This window comes from Phascolarctos cinereus, unplaced genomic scaffold (genome assembly GCF_003287225.1).
Source record: "Phascolarctos cinereus isolate Bilbo 61053 unplaced genomic scaffold, phaCin_HiC Scaffold_2;HRSCAF=192, whole genome shotgun sequence".
NCBI classification, from domain to species: Eukaryota; Metazoa; Chordata; class Mammalia; order Diprotodontia; family Phascolarctidae; genus Phascolarctos; species Phascolarctos cinereus.
In genome coordinates, this window is record NW_027555625.1 from 233,622,310 (window position 1) to 233,644,586 (window position 22,277).

General features: G+C 39.8%; 1 protein-coding gene and 1 long non-coding RNA gene across 7 annotated transcripts in view; one reads left to right on the top strand and one right to left on the bottom strand.

The window, feature by feature from the left end:
• Positions 1-22,277, top strand: part of LOC110206668 (uncharacterized) — a 70,324-nt gene that overhangs the window by 24,883 nt on the left and 23,164 nt on the right. Inside the window, exon 4 of the long non-coding RNA XR_002323997.2 lies at positions 4,000-4,068. This is a non-coding gene — a long non-coding RNA (uncharacterized LOC110206668). The remainder of the gene's footprint in view (positions 1-3,999; positions 4,069-22,277) is intronic.
• Positions 21,300-22,277, bottom strand: part of NFATC2 (nuclear factor of activated T cells 2) — a 273,083-nt gene continuing 272,105 nt past the window's right edge. For 2 of the 6 annotated variants that reach the window (XM_020984232.2, XM_020984233.2), the window contains exon 10: positions 21,367-21,900. In XM_020984232.2, coding sequence (XP_020839891.1) covers positions 21,839-21,900 — 62 coding nt within the window. In that variant the 3' untranslated portion in view covers positions 21,367-21,838. Of the gene's footprint in view, positions 21,901-22,277 lie in introns of all 6 variants that reach the window. The other 4 variants (XM_020984229.2, XM_020984224.2, XM_078149874.1 and 1 more) reach the window with 3 other exon arrangements.

Here is a 22,277-nt window from a genome sequence, read left to right on the forward strand (position 1 = left end):
TCTTTGACCTGGGATAAATTTAAAATTGGTGGTATTCATGCTTTCCGCGACTGGGCAAAGTTCATGGCTTTGCAGACACAAAGGGCCTTTGGAGTTCTACCAAGAACTCAGATTAAGCATGGAATCCCCCTTAAACTGGATGACCAATGATCTACCTCATATAGACATGAGTGTCTCCCCCTATTTTATATACGAAGATATTCTCACTGACCCACCAAAGTCAAGACAAGTGCTTTCAGTTGGTTTTGCCCAGGACTGGGGCTGAATTTTCACTAGCCCATCCACAATTACTTTTCAGGACCCAGATTTGTTAGATTCATTGAACATTAAATCTGGAAGGATCTTAGAAACATAGCTGGGATTCATATAGCACTCTATGTTCTACAGAGAGCTTTACATACAACATCTCATTTAATTAATCTTCCCCGGAACCTTGAGAAGTAGGTATCACAGATATTAGTATCCCCATTGTATGGATGGGGTGACTGAAACTCAGAAGTTAAGTAGTTTTCCTATAATCACTATCAGGGGGAGAATTCAGAGACATTTCCCCCCAACTTCAGGGCCAAAGTTCTTTCCATTAAATTACATTTCCTTCTATAAAATATCAGAGCTAGAGGGACCAGACAACATAAAACAAAGAATGTCTGAGTTGGAAGGGATCTTGGACATTATCAGATACAATCAATTATTATTAGATAGAATCAATCAATTAGCAAGCATTTATTGAGCACTTATTACGTATTCTGAGCATACAAAAAGAAAAGGTAGAAACAGTCCCTGCCTTCAAGGTGCTCACATTCTCAAGTAGGAGACAATCTGTGCATATGTAGGTGACCACAAAATCCTTACAAAGTAGATACCAAGTAACTTTTGAGGGGAAGGCTGGTTGTTGCAGGGATGGTGTTGGGTTAGTGGATGGGGCTTCTTGAAGAAGATAGTGCTTGAGCTGAGTATTAAGAGAAGTCAGGGGTTCCAAGACCCTGAGGTAAGGAGGACAAGCCTTCCAGGTGTGGGAGACAGCCAGAGCAAAAGGCCCAAAGATAGAAGATGAAGCATTGTGTGTAAGGGCGAGCAAGTAGGACAGTACTGCTGGACTGTAGGGTACATGCAGGAGAGTAATGTGCAAAAATACTGATGAGACAGTAAGGGACCAGGCTATGAAGAACTTTATATGTTAAACAGTGGAGTTTCTGTTGGATCCTAGAGATAACAGGGAACCACTGGGGCTTATTGAAGTGGGGGCAGAGGAAATGAGCACAACATGGTCAACATGAGAAAACTGAGATTCAATGAGGTCAAAGATATGCTCTTGGGATATTTAATTTTTGATTTCAGTGATTTGTGTACATGTCTCTTGTGTTAGACTCTGAGTTGCTTTAGGACAAAAGTCGTGTCCTGTTCATCATTTTATCCCCATGGTGCCTAACAGTGCCCTGCATGCAGTAGATACTCAATACACGTTGGTTGACTGTTGTCAGAAGTGCATACCACAACTGGTTGCCTGCACAATGATCAGAGACACTGTGGGAAAGGGTTTCTCCAACTCTCCGAAGAACCCCTTGCCACCATCCTGAAATTCCATCATTAGAAATTAATTCATCCTTTTGGTTTGAGTTATCATATTCAGAAACTCTCCATTAAAATGTGAGTTTCAGTTTACCCATCCATTGCTACTTGGGTAAATACTCACATTTTTATTTCCTCATCTATAAAATGAGGGTGTTGGGCCAGATGACCTTTACTGTTCCTTGCAGGCTTAAGTTCTCTGATCATGTTTGTTGTTCAGTCATTTTTCAGTCATGCCCGACTCTTTGTGACCTCATTTGCAGTTTTCTTGGCAAAGATACTGAAGTGGTTTGTCATTTCCTGCTCCAGCTCATTTTACAGATGAAGAAACTGAGGCAAGATTTAGACTTGGGAAGATGGATCTTCTTGACTTCAGGCCCTGCACTCCACCCACTGCACCATCTAGTTGCCTAATATCATATGAATAGTGATTAAAACCTTAATCATAATTTATGAGGTTAGCACTGAGCAAAATCCTTAGGTAAATGGATATAAGATGGGAGTTTTGATTGGAAGGATCAGAAAGGTCTAGGGCACAGAGCTTGAGCTGGAGTATTCTGGACAACAGTATAACACTGGACTCAGTCTCACAGTATCTCAGAGTGGGAAGGAAACTTGGAAAACATTTAGTGCAATTCCTGCCTAAGCAGGACTACTACATATCAAGTCACCATCAAATAGCTCCCTGTAGTCTACTTAAAGGCCTCCAGCAACGGGATAGCACTATGGAAAAGGAACATGGAATTAGAAGATCCCTGGGTTCAAATCTCAATTCAGCTACTCACTGGGTGAGACTTTGGGCCTCAGTTTTCTCATGTGGAACGTGAGGAGGTTGTTGCAAAATCTCACTTTGCCCTGGATGTGTGACCCAGAATTAGGGAGTGAGCAACAAAGCTACCAGCTGCCCCTGTCCCTCGGGTGAAGCCTCGGTTTGGGCCCTCTTGTGCCAGTACACAGCCTCTCTCTGGTTGCCGGAGCACTTTGCTCTGACTTGCTGTGACTTTTTCTAGATTTCCCCATCAGGATTTGCTCTGGCTTTCTCTCTCTCTCTCTCTCTCTCTCTCTCTCTCTCTCTCTCTCTCTCTCTCTCTCTCTCTTTCTTTCTTTCTTTTACCAGGGTTAAATGACTTGCCCAGGGTCACACAACTAATATCTGAGACTGGATTTGAATTCAGGTTCTCCTGACTCCAGGGTCGGTGCTCTGTCCACTGCACCACCTAGCTGCCCCAGTCTGGTGCATTTTCTAGACCTGTTGGAAAGAGTTTGTACAGGGAAGTCCACTGCAAAAAAAGTACTGCCTTCAATCACTCTACCATTTTGTCTTTTCCTCCTAAAGCCCCATATAGTTCTAAACCCTACAATTCTACCATAACCCTTTCTATTTCCCCCCTTTTCACTGAGGCAAATTATAGCTCTCATGCTTCCTCTTTGTCATTTAACCCTAAGATCCTTGAGGGTGGGAACTGTCTTTTGCCTCTTTTTTTATCCTGTGCTTAGCACAGTGCTGGGCACATAGTAGGTGCTTAATAAATGTTTATTGAATGAATGAACGAATACCTAGGGTAGGGGAACCCTGAAAGATAATGAGGTCGATAGTAGTAGACTTCAGAGGTTTGCTGAAGACTAGTCCCGGTATCTCTCCCTTGAAGCTGCCTTTTAGGAACTAAAGACACCTGATGTGTGCTAAATCACAGTTCTGGATCGAGAAGGGACATTAGAGGTCATCTTGTGCATCACTCCTCATTTTACAGATGAGAAAACTGAGGCCAAGGAAATGAAATGACCAGTTTCACGTCACACAGGTGCTAAGTAGCAGAATCAGGATCTAAACCCAGCTCCTTAGCCTCCAGAGCCAATGATCTTTCCACTGCCTTCCTCCTTCACTGGCAATGCCTTCCACCCTCCCTCCTGGGCAGTTCATGCCTTCTACTTCCATTCTATTTCATAGCTTAGGAAGCTGAGGCAAAGAGCACAGAATCAGCGGTTCTTAACCTGGAGTAGTCCACAAAATTTAAAAAATATATTCCAATAACTGTATTTCAATAAAATTTGTTCCCTTTGTAATTCCATGTATTTTACACATTCAAAAATGTCCATAGGCTTCACTAGCCTGCTAGCCCATCACACAGAGGCGTGTGCACGTGCATGCATACGCACGTGCAACACACACACACACACACACACACACACACACACACAGAGGTTAAGATCTGTTGTTGCAAATAGACTAACAGAATCATAAAACTTTAGAGGTGGAAAGGAACTTGGGAAGCATCTGGTTCAACTCACTCCATGGGTCGAGTAGATTTCTAGATAGAGTGTGGGATTAGGCCCAAAGGCTCTGGGCCTCATATCTCTGTGCTTAGACCCAGAGCCATTTCCTTTTAAAGAGTTTCAGGAGAACTGGCTGTATTTTTTTTTTCTTTTCAGTAAGAGACTTGAAACCCTGCTGGTATTTCCTTAGCTTCCTGCTCCCTTCAGAGTGCCAGGGAGGTGCTGGTAAGTTTTTTCAGTAGTCCCGTTTTGTTTTGTTTTGAAACCCTCCTTAACAAAATAGGTGTATATTCCCACATTTGTAGAGAGGGAAGCTCTTTTTATAGTATTGCCATTATCAGCTAATCTTCCCCTCTTCCCTTCATTCTATAGCTTTTGTTATTGATAGAAATGCAAAAAGCAGATCCCTGAGTGAGTGAGAGAGAGAGAGCAAGCCAAAGAGGGAACCTTCCATGACTTCACAGGTCTCTGACAAAAGCTCAGATGATGTCACCCTCTAGTCCAGCTCTCTGAGTCACCCTCGATGTGTCTGTGGCCACCCTCACTGCCCCAAAGTGTCTCCGTGACTATGTCATTACGAAGTCAAATTTCCTGTGCTGGGGATTGGGTTACCAATAATTGGTCTCGGCCATGATGATGAAAAACAAACATTTTTTTGGAGCCTGATGGATCAAATGAACCCTCTGGTGGAGTTTCACCAGCCGAGTAGCTAAATGTTTTGCTCAGTTATGTAAGTGATCTCAGGCAATTTAGAGCTTAATGTTTATAAATGACAAATGCTTTGCTTTCTTTTTTGCTTTTTATTTTTAATTTTTTTTTAAACATGAAACCTGGTACATTCAAAGGGATATGGGAGCAATTTTGCATGGTGTGTCTTCTTGTTGAAAGGGAAGGTTAAGAATTGGGATGGTGGTGTAGAGGGGTGAGGAGCTGGGGTAAGCCTGGCCCCAGGATTAAGGCTGGATGAGGTATCTGTGGCTGCTTGGTGGCAAGGGATGGGGCCTTCCCTTTCTGCGTCCATGCAGAAAGCAGAGATGACCAATTCAGGAGGACCGCCCTGTGCCACAGCAAGAAATGAGTCAGATTTCCGGGCCGTAGTGCATTCCCCTAAAAGGATTCTTCTTTTATGTACATATTTTTAAGTTTAGTAGACAGCCACTGACTAGCAGAAGCAGTACTATATTTGGATCCTGGTTTTGAAAAATTATTTATCTATTGGCTGTGGATGAATTGATTATTTTAAGCCTCATTTTTCTCACATGCAAAATGAGGATGAAGAATCATAGATTTAGAGCAGGAAGGGAACTTAGAGGAATTCTAATCTAACCCTAATTATTTTTACAAATGAGTAAACAAAGGTCCAGGTTTGTTTAAATGACTTGCCCAAGGTTATACAAGTAGTAAATAACAGTGTGGGATTTGCACTCAGGTCATCTGGCTCAAAACCCATTGTAATTTCTACTATACCATTCTTCCTAGCCCCCAGCCCCCACCATGGGAGTAAAATAATGCTTGTACTATCTACCTCAAAGTATTTTCGTGAGCATTCAATGAGATAAAGACCATGAAGCATTTTTAAAATGGAAAAGCATTATAGAAATGTCAGCCATCACTATCACCATCATTATTGTTAATAGGAAAGGTCACGGAAATGTCTCTTCTTTAAATAGTTGCCTCCAAATATTTCAAAATTCCTACTTTCACATAGAGGAATGTGGTCTTAAAGGTAAATTGTAATAGCAAGTAGACTTCTGGACTTGGACTCAGCAAGACTTGGCTCTGCCTCTGACACTGGTCATGTTACCATGGCAAGATCAGTGGCCTCTCTGATCCTCGGTTTTTGTATATGCAAAATTCGGATAATGTCAGTGATGATGATGATGATGATGATGAGGTCCTCCTCAAGCTTCCAGCCTTCTTGCCTTTTGGTGTTGGAATGTTTTCTTTTCCTTCTATCTCTACCCATGAAAATCCCATCTATCCTTCAAGACCCAGCTCAAATTCTACCCTCTTCATGAAGTCTTCCTTGATTACACCGTTGGACAATGTAGTGTGAGAGGAATGGCAAGAAGGCCTTTCAGTCTGTAAAATTCATGAAGAGGACTTATATATGATAAGCCTTGAACTGTAGGTCAGAGCTAGGTCATGAAGGACTTTAAATACCAGACAGAAGAGTTAGGGAAAGTGATCTCTCTCTCCCCTCAGGTTTCTCCCAGATCATTGCCTTGTCTTTTCTTCTCACTTATTTCACTCTTACTTACAGCATGTTGTTTGCACATTTTTCCAGTAAGAGAACAAGTCCCCAGTGGTAGGTCTGTACTATTGCCCATTATTGTGTCCTCAGTGCTATGCATCACAGATAGTAAGTGCTTAATGACGGTTATTCAATTGAATTAAATAGTAGGTATTTGGTAAGTAGAACCCCAGAGTCTCAGAGCTGGAAGGGTTCTATAGAATGTCAGAGTTGGAAAGGAAAGCAGAAGCCACCTAGTCAAGCCTATGTCTGAACAAGAATTTTCCTCGACAATTGCTCTAAAGATCCACCGAAGTGATCATTTATCTTCTGCTTCAAAACCCCTAGAAAAGGGGAACCCATGACCTCCCGAGACATTTCATTCTAGTGCTAGACAGGCCTAAGTATTAGGAAGTGTTGCCTAGCACTGGACTTGAACCTGCTTCCTTCTGGCTTCCACTCATTCATTGCTCCTGGTTGTATGTAACCTCTGGGACCAGACAAAACAAGTGTAATCTTTCTTCGACATACCAGCCTTTCACATACTTGAAGACAGCTATTATATTTCTTTCCCTCTCCCCACACACCTCAATTTCTTCTTCAGGCTAAACATATCCTGGTTCCTTCAACAGATCCTCATTCAGACTTCAGGACTCATTCAGCCTGGATAAAGTGCTAAGTGTTAGCAATTATCCTCATTGTAATTATTGTTAACACTAACAATGGGATAGATTGGAGAAGAGTTCTCATAGGAGTTGCCTAAAGGCAACTAGGTGGTACAGTGGATAGTGCACTGGGCCTTGAGTCAGAAAGATCCAAGTAAGTTCAAATCTAACCTCATACTCTTCCTAACTGTAAATGACCCTGGGCAAGTTACTTAACCTCTGTTTGCCTCAGTTTCTTCATCTATAAAATGGGAATGATAACATTTACCTCCCAGGGTTGTTGTAAGGCTCATATGAGATAATATTTTGTTTTGTTTTGGTTTTTGCTTTTTGGTGAGGCAATCAAGGTTAAGTGACTTGCCTAGGGTCACACAACTAGTAAGTGTCAAGTGTCTGAGGTCGAATTTGAACTCAAGTCCTCCTGACTCCAACGCAGGAGCTCTATCCACTGCGCCACCTACCTGCCCCTGAGATAATATTTGTAAAAAAGTGTTTAGCACAATCCCTGGCACAGGACATGTTTTATAAAATGCTTATCCGCTTCTCAGCTGACCACATGCCTCAAAGTTAAATATTTGTTGAATGAATGAACATATGTACGCATGAATGAATTAGGAACAGGGCACTATTCTCTTTTTGGGAAGTCCACAACCCTTCTCTCCTTTGCATTCCTTCAGATGAAATAAATCTAAGCATCTTTGTCCTTTTCTTTTTTATTCAGCACCACCAGTACACGTTTTCTCTAAAAATGCAGTGTTTCCCTTGGGTGATTAATCAATCAATGGTTATTTGGGGAGACATGGCGAGACAGCAGTTCATGTGAAAATTGCTTTGGGGGTTTTTGTTTGCTTCCAAGGTTAATACAAGCCAACAGTGCAATGTAACTGCCTAAAAGGCTAATTCAATCTTCTCTACTCTAATAGAAACATAATGACTGTAACAGGGGAAGTGATGCATAATTGACTGCCAGAATGTATCTGGAGGTCTGTATTTGGTTCTGAGGGCGACATTCTAAGGGGGACATTACCAGGTGAAAGGGCAGCTGGCACAGTGAAAGGACTCAAAGCCATTTGCTATTAAGCCAATCTAGTTAATGCTTATTAGACACCTGCTATCTGTAAGACATGGGGCTTAGTGCTAAGAACACAATTATAGATCAGATACAAGCCCTGCACTCAGGGGACTTATAGTCTAACAGGAGAATCATATTTTGATCCAAGGGAGGGAGGGTAAGATGAGTGAAAACAGAAGGCTAGGTATAGTGCCTACTATGTGCCGGGCATTATGTTAAGCATTTTACAAGTATTACCTCATTTGATTCTCACAACAACCCTGTGAGGCTGTTGCTGTTATTGTTCCCATTTTATGGAGGAAACTGAGACAGACAGAGGTTAAGTAATTTGCCCAGGGCTAGAAATTTAATTCAGGTCTCTATCTACTGTGCTACCAGCTGCCTCCAGCCTCTTATTTACTGGTTTCTGGGAGTAGTGATGGTTAAGCACAGGGTCTCTGGGTTGCTCTTCTTCCCTGTCTGAAGCACTGTAAAGCACTGTTGGCTTGGAGACAGATGCCAATGGAGTTTCAGTTTTAGAGATCGCTGAGGTTGATGAGAGTGTTAAGGAGTCATTCACAGGAATGTAATGTGGGAGAGAGGAAAGGATTTGGGACTGAAGTTAGAAGTCTAAAGCACATCCACATTAAAAAAAAATCAACAACCACTCCAAATCACTAATAATAAAAGAAATGCAAATCAAAATAATCCTAAGATTTCATCTCACACCCTGCAAACTGGCAAAAATGACCAAAAAATGGCAAGTCAACGTAGGATCATAGGAAAGCAGACACACTAAAATGCTGTTAGTAGAGCTGTGACAAAGTACGACCGTTTTGGAAAGTAATTTGGAATTATGCAAATAAAGTAACTACAATGTCCATGATCTGTGAATCAGAGACTCTATTACTGTGCTTATACCCCAAGGAAATCATGGATAATTAAAAAAAAAAGTCCCCATATACTCCAAATTATTTACAGTAGCATTTTTTGTGATCACTAAGAATTGGAAACAAAGTGGATGTTCATGAATTGGGGAATGGCTGAGCAAGATGTAGTGTATGAATGTAATGGAATACTATTGTTCTATAAGAAATGATGAACAGGCTGACTTCAGAAAAACCTGGGAAGACTTATATGGTCTGATGCTGAGTGAAGTGAGCAGAACCCAGAGGACTTTGTATACAATAGCAGCCACGTTGTGCAATGACTAAGAATGGTAAACTGAACCCTTCTCAGCATTACAAGGATCTAAGACATCTCCAGAGGCCTCGGGATGGAAAATGCTGTCCACATCCAAAGAAAGAACTATGGAAATCAAATCACTCTCAGTTATTTTTACCTTAAGTTGAATTTTGTTTCATCTTTCTGATGGTTCCTCCTATTGGTTTTAATTTTTACTTACAACTTCACTAATGTGAAAATATGTTTAATGGGTATGTAAATGTAAAGCCTATGTCAGATTGTGCGCCGTCTTGGGGGGGGGGAGAAAAAGGGAGAAAAAATTTTTGACTCAAAAGCATATGGAAAAAAATTAAAAATTAAATTAAATTAAATTAAATTAAAAAAATAAGTCTAGGGCATGAATTTTGCTTTAGTACCAGCCTGCACTAGTGAAGGGAGCATTGGATTTGGAACTAGGAGACATTGGTTTGAATCCCAACTCTGCCATGTCATTTATTTTCTTTGGCTCTCATTTCCTTAACTGTAAAATGAAGGGGTTGGATTAGATGGGTCTCTTCTAACCTTACATCTATGATCACAAGCAAATCACTTCATCTTTTCCGTCCCTCAGTTTCCTCATCTGTAAAATAGGGGTGATGATATTTATATTTTTCTGGGGAAAGGGCTTTGCAAACAAACGTCAAAGCAAGTGAGTCATGATTTCTACGTGTACTTTGGAAAGGTCTTTTAGCCTTGTGTTGGTCTTTTTAGCCACAGACACTATTTGTATCAGTATTTTCAAATGAGGACACTGAGAACTTGACATATTTTAAAATTAAAGACCAGGATGTCTAAAGGATGGGAGAATTAGCAAGCTCATGAATTATCTCTCAATACTTCAAGTCCAATGTTGAATACTAAGTGGTTTAAGTCATGTTTTCTGTTTTGTTCAGGGATGTTCTCATAGGCGCTACGTCCCCATTGCTTCATTTATTAATGGTCACTAATGGCCCATAAATAGGGCAGCACTGGTCATATAGCATGGCTTGGCTGAAGCCCTCTTCTGATGCTTGGATATGACCCTGACTTCTCAAAGGCCACACCAAAGAAGCTCAAGCATTGTCAGGCCCTGACAAGTTGGAAAAGCTTTGAGTATGGGCCTGGAAATGAAGATATCATCTAAGGACTGGCCTAGCTAAGTGCAGAGAAGCTCATCGCTAGAAGTCCGGCCATCGGGTGACCAATTTTGTTGGTTAAAGCAGTTCATAAAAACTGCATACTGAGACCTATAGTTGTGATTTGCATCAGCAGAAGGAGCCTCCACACTCAAGAAATCCCCAATTTTTTGATGTATGGAAGAGACAACATAGTACAATGGAAAAGCTCTGCATCTGGAATCAGGAGAGTCAGAAGGCCTCAGATTACATCCTGGCTCTGTCACTTGTTCATCTCCTTCGCTGGTTCCACATCCATGTCATACTCTTGACATGTAGGTTTCCCCCCAAGGCTCTGACCTGGGACCCCTCCTCTGTGCTTTCTCACTTGGTGATCTCATCAGCTCCCATGGGTTCCATTATCATCCATACAAAGAGGATTCCCAGATCTACATATATACATAGCTAGCAGAACTTATTAGGTTTCCCCAAAACCCTTTTATATTTCCCTATCAATCAAAGACACCACCTTCCTTCAAGCATCCCCAGGCTTACATACTCACTGTCATCCTCAGCTCTTCATCCTTGTTCACCCCACATAGCCACTGCTTTGGTCATATCATTTCTACCTTCACTACCTCTCTCCTAGTCATCCCTTTCTCTCCATTCACACTACCACAACCTTGATCTGGTATCCCATCACCTCTTGCCTACTCTGTAACAGTAGCTTTCTAAGTAGTCTCATTGACTCAAGTCTTTCTCCACTCCAGTCCATTACCCACTCAGCTTCCACGGTGATTTTTCAAGAGCAGAGATTTTACCTTCTCAAGGACCTCTAAGTTTTCCCTCTCACATCTACAATCAAATATAAATTCCTCTGTTTGGCTTCTAAAGCCCTTCCTCACTGTTGCTATTTGTGTTGTTGTTTTTGTTACTTGTCCTTCATTCTCAAAGAGGACCCATTACATTAACCTGGCCCTTTCCTACCTTTCCAGACTGCTCATATCTTGCTCCTCCTTATATACGCAGTAACACAGTGATACTGACCCACTTGCAATTCCGTAGACAAAACATCCCATCTCCAAGCCTTTTCTTTGGCTGTTCCCCATGTCCAGAATTCTCTGTCCCCATCACAACTATTTTTCAGCTTCCCTGACTTCCTTCAGGACTCAGCTCTAATTCTACCTTCTCTAGGAGACTTTTCCTGGAGGAAGTCCCCTAGCTGCTAATACCTCCCTCTTTCAGATTATCTCCTTGTATTCTGTCTATACCTTGTATATGTCTAAATATTGATATGTTGTATGCTCCTTGATAGTAGGGACTGTGTATATTTTTTTCTATTTATTGGTACTCCTGATATCTAGCACATTAAGTAAGCATTTAATAAATGCTTGTTGACTATTGACCAACTTGCTACCTTAGTAACTTCAAGAAAGTCGCTTAAATTTTCTGAGCCTCTTTACTTCATCTCCAAAAGAAGAAGTCTGGAGAACAGAAAAGTAATAAGGTGGGACAAGAAAGACAAATGAGGTATTTGAGGGAATGTCGTGTGGAAGAAAAATTGGACTTGTTCTGTTTGACTCCAGATAGCAGAACCAGGAAAATAGGTAGAAGCTGCAAAAAGAAAGGAGGGAGGTAATTTAGTGAGAAAAATTAATTTTAATGCTGTCGTTTGATTTTTAATATTAATCTGTAATCCTCACTTTTCTTTTAAAATGTCCCATCTTTTAGCCTAGCTCAAAAGAGACCTTTCCCATTCTAGCTGAGGAATGTAATCTACTCCCAGCCGCCCCCTCCCCAGAGGCATCTACCTAGGCAGGGACCCTTGCTTTTGTTTTCCCCAGTTCTTCCACACTTGTGTCCCTTTGTCCTTGCTACTCCCCTCATCAAGATTTGTGGTGACTGACCTAGAAGCCAATAAAAACCTGGTTGAGATGGCTTATGTTTTTCTGGCCAAGTTAGCTAGAGGCAAGCTGGGTTTCATAAATCAACTAGCATTCCATTCCTTCAGTGAGAGAGAGGGGCTAGTGGCCCACATTTGAAAGACATTTTCCTAGCTGTAGATTGATCTGGCCCACCTGAGGATCAGTCCTTCCCCTCCCAAAGAAGAAGTACTAGGGAGGAGCTCTTGGCCCACCTCCTCATTAAAGTGTTCACCAATTGGGATTACCAGGGGAGGTCTAAATGGTGTACTGTCAGTCCAATCAGAAGGAAGACACACCTAGTATCAAAGAAGCTGTCAACCATCTCTCTGAGTCTTTAGCACAAATGGAAGCATACCATTGACCTGTCCTTTATGAAAAGATCACACACCATAATGATATTATACTCAGAGAAATGGCCTCATTTTATTTATTAGTTAAAATTTATGTGCTACATTAGGTTCAATGTCAGGAAAAACTTCTAAGAATTAGAGCCATCCACAAGTGGGATGGGCTGCCTTGAGACGTGATGGGCACTCCCTCTTTGGGGATTTTCAAGTAAGTGAAGGCTATCTGACCACTTAGCAGGTATGTCAGAGCAGGGATCCCTTTCATGTGTGGATCAGACCAGCTGGTTTTTGAGGTCCCTTCCAATTTTCAAGTTTGTGACTGACTAAATGGATTAATTCAAAAGTCCCCTCTAGCTCCAAATCTGTGATCCTGAGTGTGATATATAAACAGGGCATGGTTGTTAATTATTCTCCTTTGCTTTAGAGATTTGTACTCTGTTCGGTCTCTTCCATATACATGTACATAAACACACATACGCTTTTATATATGTGTGTATATATGCATACATATGTTTATATACAAACTTAGAAATGGATCATGTGATTATAGAAAGAGTGACATGCTCACTTTTCTTATATCCTATTCTATACAAAGTAGTCTGGAAGAGGTCAACTCTTTTACTGTTCCTGTCCATCAAAATGAACCCTTTCCTCTTCTCCCAACAATTTTCTCATATTATGGCTACATTGGTGTTAGAATTTCCACCAGACAAATGGGCACTCAGCTGCTAACTCGCAGCTGGGTATTCATTAGTTGTCCTCTCATGCCACACTGGTTTTGTGGTTCCTCAAGAGAGAGCAAAATGTAGCCTGCTAAGATTTTTGAGCAAATAGAAAGTCTATAGGGGCAAAGAAAGCTTCTGTGTTCTGTTCCAGATGTGGCTTCATGTCAGCGTAAAAACTTCCTGAGGAAAGTCCCTTATGTGCTTTTCCACATTTTTCTGCTGTAGAGATTCAGTATATCCAAACAGGCCTATGAAAGAATAGCAATCTAGTACCTGTCAAGTTCTTACTTCATGCCAGGCCCTGGGAATAAAAGCAAAAAGAAGGAGACAATCACAATTTTCAGTGAACCTACATTTTAATGGGGAGACAAGATGTACTTATAAAATACATGCAGCATAAATATAAAGTTAATAAATACAAATATTTACAAAATAAATATAGTTAAGATGGTTTATATAGCACCTACTATGTGCCAGCATAGGACAGCTAGGTGGCACAGTGGATAGAGTGTCATGCCTGGAGTCAGGAAGAATCATCTCCCTGAGTTCAAAACTGGCCTCAGACACTTCCTAGCTGTGTGACCCTGGACAAGTCACTTTATTCTGTTGGCCTTAGTTTCCTCATCTGTAAAATGAGCTGAAGAAGGAAATGGCAAATCACTCCAGTATCTTCGCCAAGAAAACACCAAATGGACTCATGAAGAGTCAGACACTACTGAAAAATGGCTGAACAAAAACAAAATAGTATTTACTATGTGCCAGGCACTGTGCTAAGTGCTTTCCAAATATTATCTCATTTAATGGCTGACAAGAGTTACATGTCACAAGATTTGCCTAATGTAACCAAAATTTTACCTCTGGATGGAGCCTATGAAACAGGTAATATCTAAGAGTGGAATCAAAAGGACCTCCAGGGACAACATCTTCATGAATCCAACATACAATGTGTTGATCCAGGTGGGTTTAGTTGCAGAAATGGAGGGAATTAGATGGCAACTCAAGACCAGGTTGTTACTGCCCAAAATTATGGAAAACATACCAACAAAACTGAAAAGTAACTAAAAAACCCCCTGAAACCAAGTCCTACAGTATGAAAAAAGAAAGACTATCCTTAACAATCTCAGACATTTATCAAAGAAGATTATACAAGGAAATATTAAAAATAAAATAAAATAAAATAAAAACAAAAACCCATGCACCATGTGACTACAAGTTGTAAAAAGTGTGCACATACCAAATCCTTACCAAGATATGACCAAAGGCTCACTATCTTTCACTAAACTAACAGATACTAAATCCTCACACTACAAATGAAGATTTCAAATTTTCATTGGGAATTGAACAATTTAATATACTGGAATAAGAGCATTATCACAGACATAATGTGTATTGATAAGCAACCAGGTATAATACCGATTCATAAAAATTTAAGAACTGTGTTTTAAATAGATGTCACCATAATGAATACTTATAATCCCCAAGCCACATAGAATGAAAAGCTTGTGGAGTCTAGAGACCTGAGGGAATAAATCAAAACCATGTAGGAATAGAATGAAGTACAGAACAACTCATAATCCTTCTGCTGCTGCCTTCCGTGAACCTATAGAAGATGAAATTACAACTTTTATTCAATTACCAAAAAACTCCAAACAAATAAACAAACAAAGCAAATAAATAAATCAACAGTCATTTTAGTCATCTAGGAAATAGTCTACAGAACATTAAACATTAAAAAATAAAAGTAGCATTAAGACCTGTCCCAAGACTTTTTCTGCTGAATTAATATGAAAACAAGTTAACAATGATAATAATGATGGTGAATGGGACAAAAATAGTCACATTTGTACATTGTAAAGCATGTTCTCATCCACTGTTTCCTTATTTATGAAGGCCCGACTAGAAGCTCTCCAAGGTCCTTTCCAGCTCTGAATCTATGGTCCTATGGTCTCACCTTAGCCCTGGAATGTCAAGGAGGGATTGCAGATGAGGGGGGAAGCATCAGAAAGTCAAGTCGAGAAGAACTATTAAGTGCTTACTATATTCCAGGCACTGTACTAAGTGCTGGGGATATAAACACAAGCAGAAAGACAATCCCTGCCTTGAAGGAGTATAGATTCTAATGGGAGAACACAGCATACAAAGAGGAGCTATAAAGGGCAGTGGAGGTAACATCATTGTGCAGAGAAAGGCCGTACAGCCCCTCGTTTGCAGAGAATATCAAGCAAAAATTCAACCCTCTAGCCCAGCATCCCAGGGACAGGTTCTAAAGGAGAAGACATTGGAATACTGATTAAGTGCAGGAAGCATGGTATATGGGGGCAGGAAAAAACTCAATCATTCCAGGATCCAGAATGTTCTGGATACTGATCCCCAGATTGCTCTACCAAAGCTCCAATGGAACTCTGCCTAAACCAAGTGATGAATGAAATCTTCCTCAATGGCTTTATATAACAGAAAAATGGGTAAGAGTCCATGTTTCATGATTTTAGGGTCTCAGGGAAGTCTCTGATGTCCCAATGAGACGGAAATGCTGCAGTGAGAGAGGGTACTTCTAAATGGAGTATTCCAGGGGTGGAGTGAGCTTCCATTAAGAGGTTTTTATGGCATGGTGGAGAAATTCCTTTGGAAAGTCAGTCGTATACGCTATAGAGGAATGAAGAATGAAGAAAGGTGAAATGATTTGCTCCAGGATGCACAGAGAACAAAGCACAGAATTGAAATTCAAACCCATATATCCTGCCTCCAAGGCATCCTTCTTTCCACACCCATCTGCTTATAGTAGAAAGTGTTGGACTTAGAGTCAGAAAAGACCCCCAGCTCAATTCTGGCTGTGCCCCTTAATAGATCTATGAAACTGGGAAAGATTTACCTCTCAGCCTCAGTTTCCACACCTGTAAAAATAATAATACTTGTAACATCTATTTCACAGGACTGTTGGGAAGTTCAAATGAGAAAATTGACATAAGGCACTTTGCAAGCCTTCAAGTGTTGGCCATTATTGTTGTTGTTTTACAAGCATATTGTTACAGATTTTTAATAAGATTGTTGCCCCAACACATTTATGTCCCTTCAGCAAGAAAATAATAATATGCTTAAGAAAGTATTCACACCTTAGAAAGTGTCTGAGAGACCAGAACCTGAAAATGACATGTCCTTCCCAGCCAGAATATGTACATACAGAGGATCAACACAGATGTCCTGTGAATATTCCATTGGTCTGTCATGCTGATGGCTTCAAGAGTTGATAAACTTTATTCTCTTTATTGCAAATGTGAGGTGCTAGTTTAAAAGTTCTTCATCGAATTGGAAGAATTGTAGTAGTATGGTTAATTACATTGGGCAAAGAATCAAATAACCTGGGTTCTAGGCTTTTTGTTGCCCCTAACTGTGAGTGTGACCTTGGGCAACTCCCCTCTTTGGATTTCAGTTTCTTCACCTGTAAAATGAGTAGATTGTACTGAACGGTTTCTTAGATATCTTCTAGCTCTAACATTCTTTGTTCTATGGTCCCTTCCAGCTCTTTAATTTTATGTTATATGTTCTTTTAAAAATAATTGATAAATACATTTATTTTTACAAGAATTTATTATTTCTCCTTCCCACTGTTTTTCCCAAATGAATAATATAAAAATAGAAAATGGAAACCCCCATAACAAAAAAAACAAACAAAACAAAACAAAAACAAATCCCCACCTTGGCCATGTCAAAAAATGTTATGTCTCATTCCTCCTTTTAAGTCCATCACCTCTCTGGTAGGAGGTAGGTGACGTTTCATTTGCAGTCTCTGGATTTGTGATTTATCATTGCATTAATCATGGTTCTAAAGCTTTCAAAGTTGTGTTTCATTTCAATGTTCTCATTTTTAAAATTGTCCTTTTAGTTTTACTTATTTCACTATACATCAGTTCAGAGAGGTCCTCCCACTTTCCTCCAAACCATCCATTTATTACGGAACAATTATATTCCATTACATTCATATACAATAATTTGTTTAGCCATTCCTTAATAAGTGATGATTCCTTTAGTTTCCAGCTTTTGACTGCTACAAAAATTAAGGAGTTGTTATATTATATCCTATGTTCTAACATTCTAAATTCTAAGGTTTCTTCTACTTCTTATGTTCTACGAATCTCTGGCAGGGGACTTGGCAGAGGAGCCCTGTGGTAGGGAATATGCTCTTCCTTTAAAAGCATCAAGGTGATTCCATTTGAAGTAAGTACTGAACTGAAAGTCTGATAATTTTCTCCTCAAGAAATTATCAATAGGTGAGAACCTATACAACTAGAATTAATGAATATTTCTAACAATAGTAAGATCTGGAGATTCAATGATTCCAGTGGAGAATGCATAATTCCATTGGAATTTCACTGGAGATGCCATCATTCCAGGTTTTATCCAGGCTTGAAACCTCAGTCATCTATGATTTTTCCTTTTTTTTTCATTTCCACATCTAAATCAATTCTGAGTCTTGTCAATCCTACTTCTATAATATCTTTTTCAAAAGCCTCCTTTCCAACACCATTCCAATCACCAAGTGTAGACCCTAGTTAATTCTTGTCTAAGCTATTAAAATAATCTAGGCAAAAAGTGATGACATTGAATTGGGGTAGTAACCACGTGAGTAGAGAGGAAGAGATAATGCAAGAGATATTACAGAGGAAGACTGAACAGAGATTGGCAACTGATTGGGTGGGGGCTGGGAAGAGAGGAAAAAGTCAAAGATGATTCTCAGGTTTCAAGTGGGAATGACTTGGAGTATGGTGGAACAATTAGAAATGGGGAAGTTGGGAGGAGAGGCAAGTTTTGGAGAAAGAGATGATAAGTTCCATTTTGAAGTATGATGGAACATCCAGATGAAGATACCTAATAGAAATTTAGAGATGTGGGGCTAGAGCTAGTGGGGGAGAAGGGGTATTAGGTTTGAAACATGGATTCGAGTTAACAAATTAAAAACATGGGAACAAATGAAATCATCAAGGGAAAGCAGAGAAAAGAAGGGACCAGGACAAAACCTTGGAGGATATCTATCCCTGACCATCTCCACAACATGCTTCTATATTCTAACCATCATCTTCATCTAGCCAATCCCCTACCATACCTCCATTCCCACCTTCAACAGAACTTTAAATTCTGCCCTTCGAAAGCTGGCTCTGATAAGTGAGTTTTCTCATTATCTTACTTGGAATGAGATCCTCACACCACTTCCTGGTCTTCTCTATATGAAGTTTCCTGTACTTCAGCCATCACTGTCTTCTCTCCTAGCCACTACCTCCCATGAAACTTTGGGTTCTGCCACTTTGGAAGGTCAAGTTCTGATAAGCAAGTTTTTGCCTCATCTTGCCCCAAACTAGGCTTCCATGCCATAGCCAGGCATCTCCCTACTATGTATCCCCCCAAACTCTTTTCCAACTCCTTTTTACATATTGTTTTCTTCCATTAGAATGTTTGTTCCATGAGGGCAAAGACTTCGTACTTGTATTAACAGCACTTAGCACACTGCCTAGCAAATAGTAAGTGCTTAAACAAATTCTTTCTCTATCTATCTATCTATCTATCTATCTATCTATCTATCTATCTATCATATATCTGCCTACCTAACTATCATTAGAGTGTTGGGGAAAGGAAGCAAAGGCTTAAATTTAACTAAAAAGTTAGATAAGTAGAATCAAAACCAGGTAGGAGTGGTATCATGAAAGCCAAGGGAGGCAAGATGGGGTAAGGGGTGGGGTGGTTGGGGTTCAGCAGACTCAGATGCCGCACAAAAATTAAAAAAAAAGGCCACTGACTTGGGCTATTAGGAAGCCACTGGTGACATCTCAGAAAGGTTCCTTATATTCTGTGGTTCTTGTCTTAATCTTTTCTAAAAACCCAATATGTTAGAACCCTTCTCATTCTCTTAATGTTCCATAGTTAAAAATGCCACACTTGGGCCATGCATCTGTTATTCCTTATAATTATTACATTGCAGGCCCACAATCCTTTTCTGGCTATCTATGTTCTTGATAATATCCTTTATGTGTAACTAAGTGTCACAGTGGCTAGAGCGCTGGGCCTGTAGCCAGGAAAACTTGAGTTCTAATCTGACCTGGCTGTATAACCCTGGGCAAGTCACTTAACCATGTTTATCTCAGTTTCCTCATCTGTAAAATGAGCTGGAGAAGGAAATGGTGAACCACTCCAGTATCTTTGCCAAGAAAACCCCAAATGAGGTCACAAAGAGTTGGCCATGACTGAACAACAACAAATGCCCTTTATATATAGCTCAAACACTGGTAATATGTATACTATAGCCTAGTTATACCCACATGTGTCTTTCTATTGCTTTTTGAGTCAACTATAAATTATATTTGTCTATCTTATCTACTTCATTTGAGTGTAAGCTCTTAGAGGGTTTGCTCCATGAGCTTTGCATCTCCAGCACCAAGGACAGTGTCTTGTCCAACTTAAGCACTAAATAAATGTTGGTTTAATTATGTTGAACTGAATAGGGACTTGGTGGCTGAGGCAATTTCCCCAATTTCAGGCATTGGCCTATCTCCATGAATGACCCTGCAGGGTTGAATGTTTGATGGGCTAAGTGTTTTTAAAAAGAAGAATGAAGCCTAGAGTTTTCCAACCCCAAGGAGAAAGTATTAGTAACCAAGCCCTACTTGGCAATACTTCCCTTGGCTTCTCATAGAAGGTTGGTTTTCCACAAGAATGCATATGATTCACTGAATGTTGTGTAATATGTAGGTTGTGTTACTGGCACCAATAGCTTAGGACTAGACATTTTGCCTGGGTCACAGCCCCCTCTTCAACACTGTCTAATACCAAAGAAGGCTTTCTCTTTGGAAAACATGCCATAGTGGGATCCACAAGGCCATTCTGCTTATTCATCTAATTGTTGATTACTCAGAATACACCCCAAACATCAAATCTTGGCATATTTCAAATGAAATAAAAATATTTAGAGCCTTGGACTGGATTCAGGAGAAATTTCCACCAAGAAGAGATGGGCTTACCTCTGCTATTAGTTCGTTGTATGACTTGGACAATATGATAAAAAATAACAGTAATTTTAAAAAGAATACATTTATATTTATATAGCACTTTAAGCTTTTCAAAGGGCTTTACATAAATTATATCAGTTGAGCCTCACAATAACCATTATGAAATAGGTACCACAGATATTATTCCCATTTTATAAAGAAGGGAAATTGAGGCTCATAGAAATTAAATGACTTGCCCAAGGTTACAAAGTTAGAAATCATGCAATCAGAAAGAATTTACTAAGCCCTTACTATGTAGTGGGCACTGTCCTAAGTGCTGGGAGATACAAAGAAAAGCAAAAACAATTCCTTCCCTCAAGGAGTTCACATTATAATGAAGGAGATAAATAAATAACTAGGTATAATACACACACATATGAGAGAGAGAGAGAGAGAGACAGACAGACAGACAGAGACAGAGACAGAGACTGATACTGACTTGATAGGAGGTAATCTCATAGGAGAAAGGCAATAGCATCTGGAGGATGAGGAGGGACAGAAATGGCCTTCTGAAGAAGATGGGATTTAAATATGGATCTTCCCAACTTCAAGTCCAGTACTCTGTCCAATACGTGATGCTGCCTTTCATTATTCTATGATGCCCCGTGGCAAGTTATTCCCTGTCTCTGGGCTTTAGTTTCTTCTGCTATAAAATGAAGGTGTTTGACTAGATGGATAATTTCTGAGGTCCGGTTTGTTCTGACATGTAATTCTATATGGTATAAAATCCATCATATTGATATGCTACTTTTCCCGTTTGTGTTAGCTATTTCTTGACCTTTGCCAGCTCCTTGATTCTGGGAAAAAATAGCACTAGTACTAGTAGTGATATATTAATAGGATTTAGATCTGGAAGAGACCATAGAGATTATCTAATCTAACCCCTTCATTTTCTAGATATCAAAACTTACATCCAGAGAAAGGAAGTGATGGACTAAGGTCAGATAGATGGTGGTGGCATGGCTCAGACCCAAACTCAATCTTCTGACTCTAAATTTAATGCTTTTTCTATGATATCATGTAGCCTTACTATACACCAATAATTTGCATTGCAAATAATGTTGATGTGCATATATATTAGCAAATATTTTATTTTTATTCCTTTATGAAGACACTCTTCGGCATGATCACAATAACGAGATTATTAGTTCAAAAGGTATTATTTTTGTTGTTTATTTCCAGATTATCCTCCAAAAAGATTCTATTAATTCTCAGTTCTACTAACAGTGTACGAGTGTACATGTTTCTCCTCTTATTTCCACATCAGCACCTAATTTAGTAATTTTTCTAATTTTTAAAATCAATTTAATAGGTCAACAAACTAATTTCTAACCATTGAGGCAAAGGAAAGTCATAATGTAACTTTCCTCTCATAAGCAGACAGTATCCTAACAAATATCTCCCCTTCCTACTTATGGAACTGCCCACATAGTTTACTTCTTGGACTAGTTCCCATGTGACATCATCATACCTTGACGTCATCCTTATTCTGAATGTTCTTCTTCTGTCTTTCCATGACAGACATATAGATTTCAGGGCTCAGAGACGCAGCAGTGAGTTGAAGCATGCTTGTGGGTTTAAATCATAGTCTTCACTTTGGGGCAGAATCCAGTTCACATAACTGATACTTCAGCATCTTAACAAATTCCCAGCTGCTGAGATTAAATATGTCTGCTGTTGAACACCGCATTTTCATGAATTCAGGGGCACTCTGAAGGCAATACTGACTCTCTTTGAGTTCCATTGGAAGACTCTAGATTCACTGAGAAAAGACAAAAGTACTGAGTAGTATTATGAATGCCATGGCTGCTGTTTGCTAAAATATGAACCAAAATATTTTTCTTTTCCTCAGTAAAACCAAGAGACAGCAGAGGAAAAAAAAAAACATTCTCCCGGCCTGGGAATCTTACCCAGAGACATCTCTAAGTCTGGAGACTTAGTCTTAATATAATGATCTTTAGAAAAGGAAATCATAGAATGTCAGAGCTAGGAGGGATTTAGAGGTCATCTGATCCAGCTCTTTTACTTGACAAACAGAAAACTGCAATCCAAGGATGGGAAGTGATTTGCCCAAGGCCATACAACTGATTAATGTCACAGTTAAGGCTAGAACCTAGAGCTTTTCGGCTGGGGCACTTT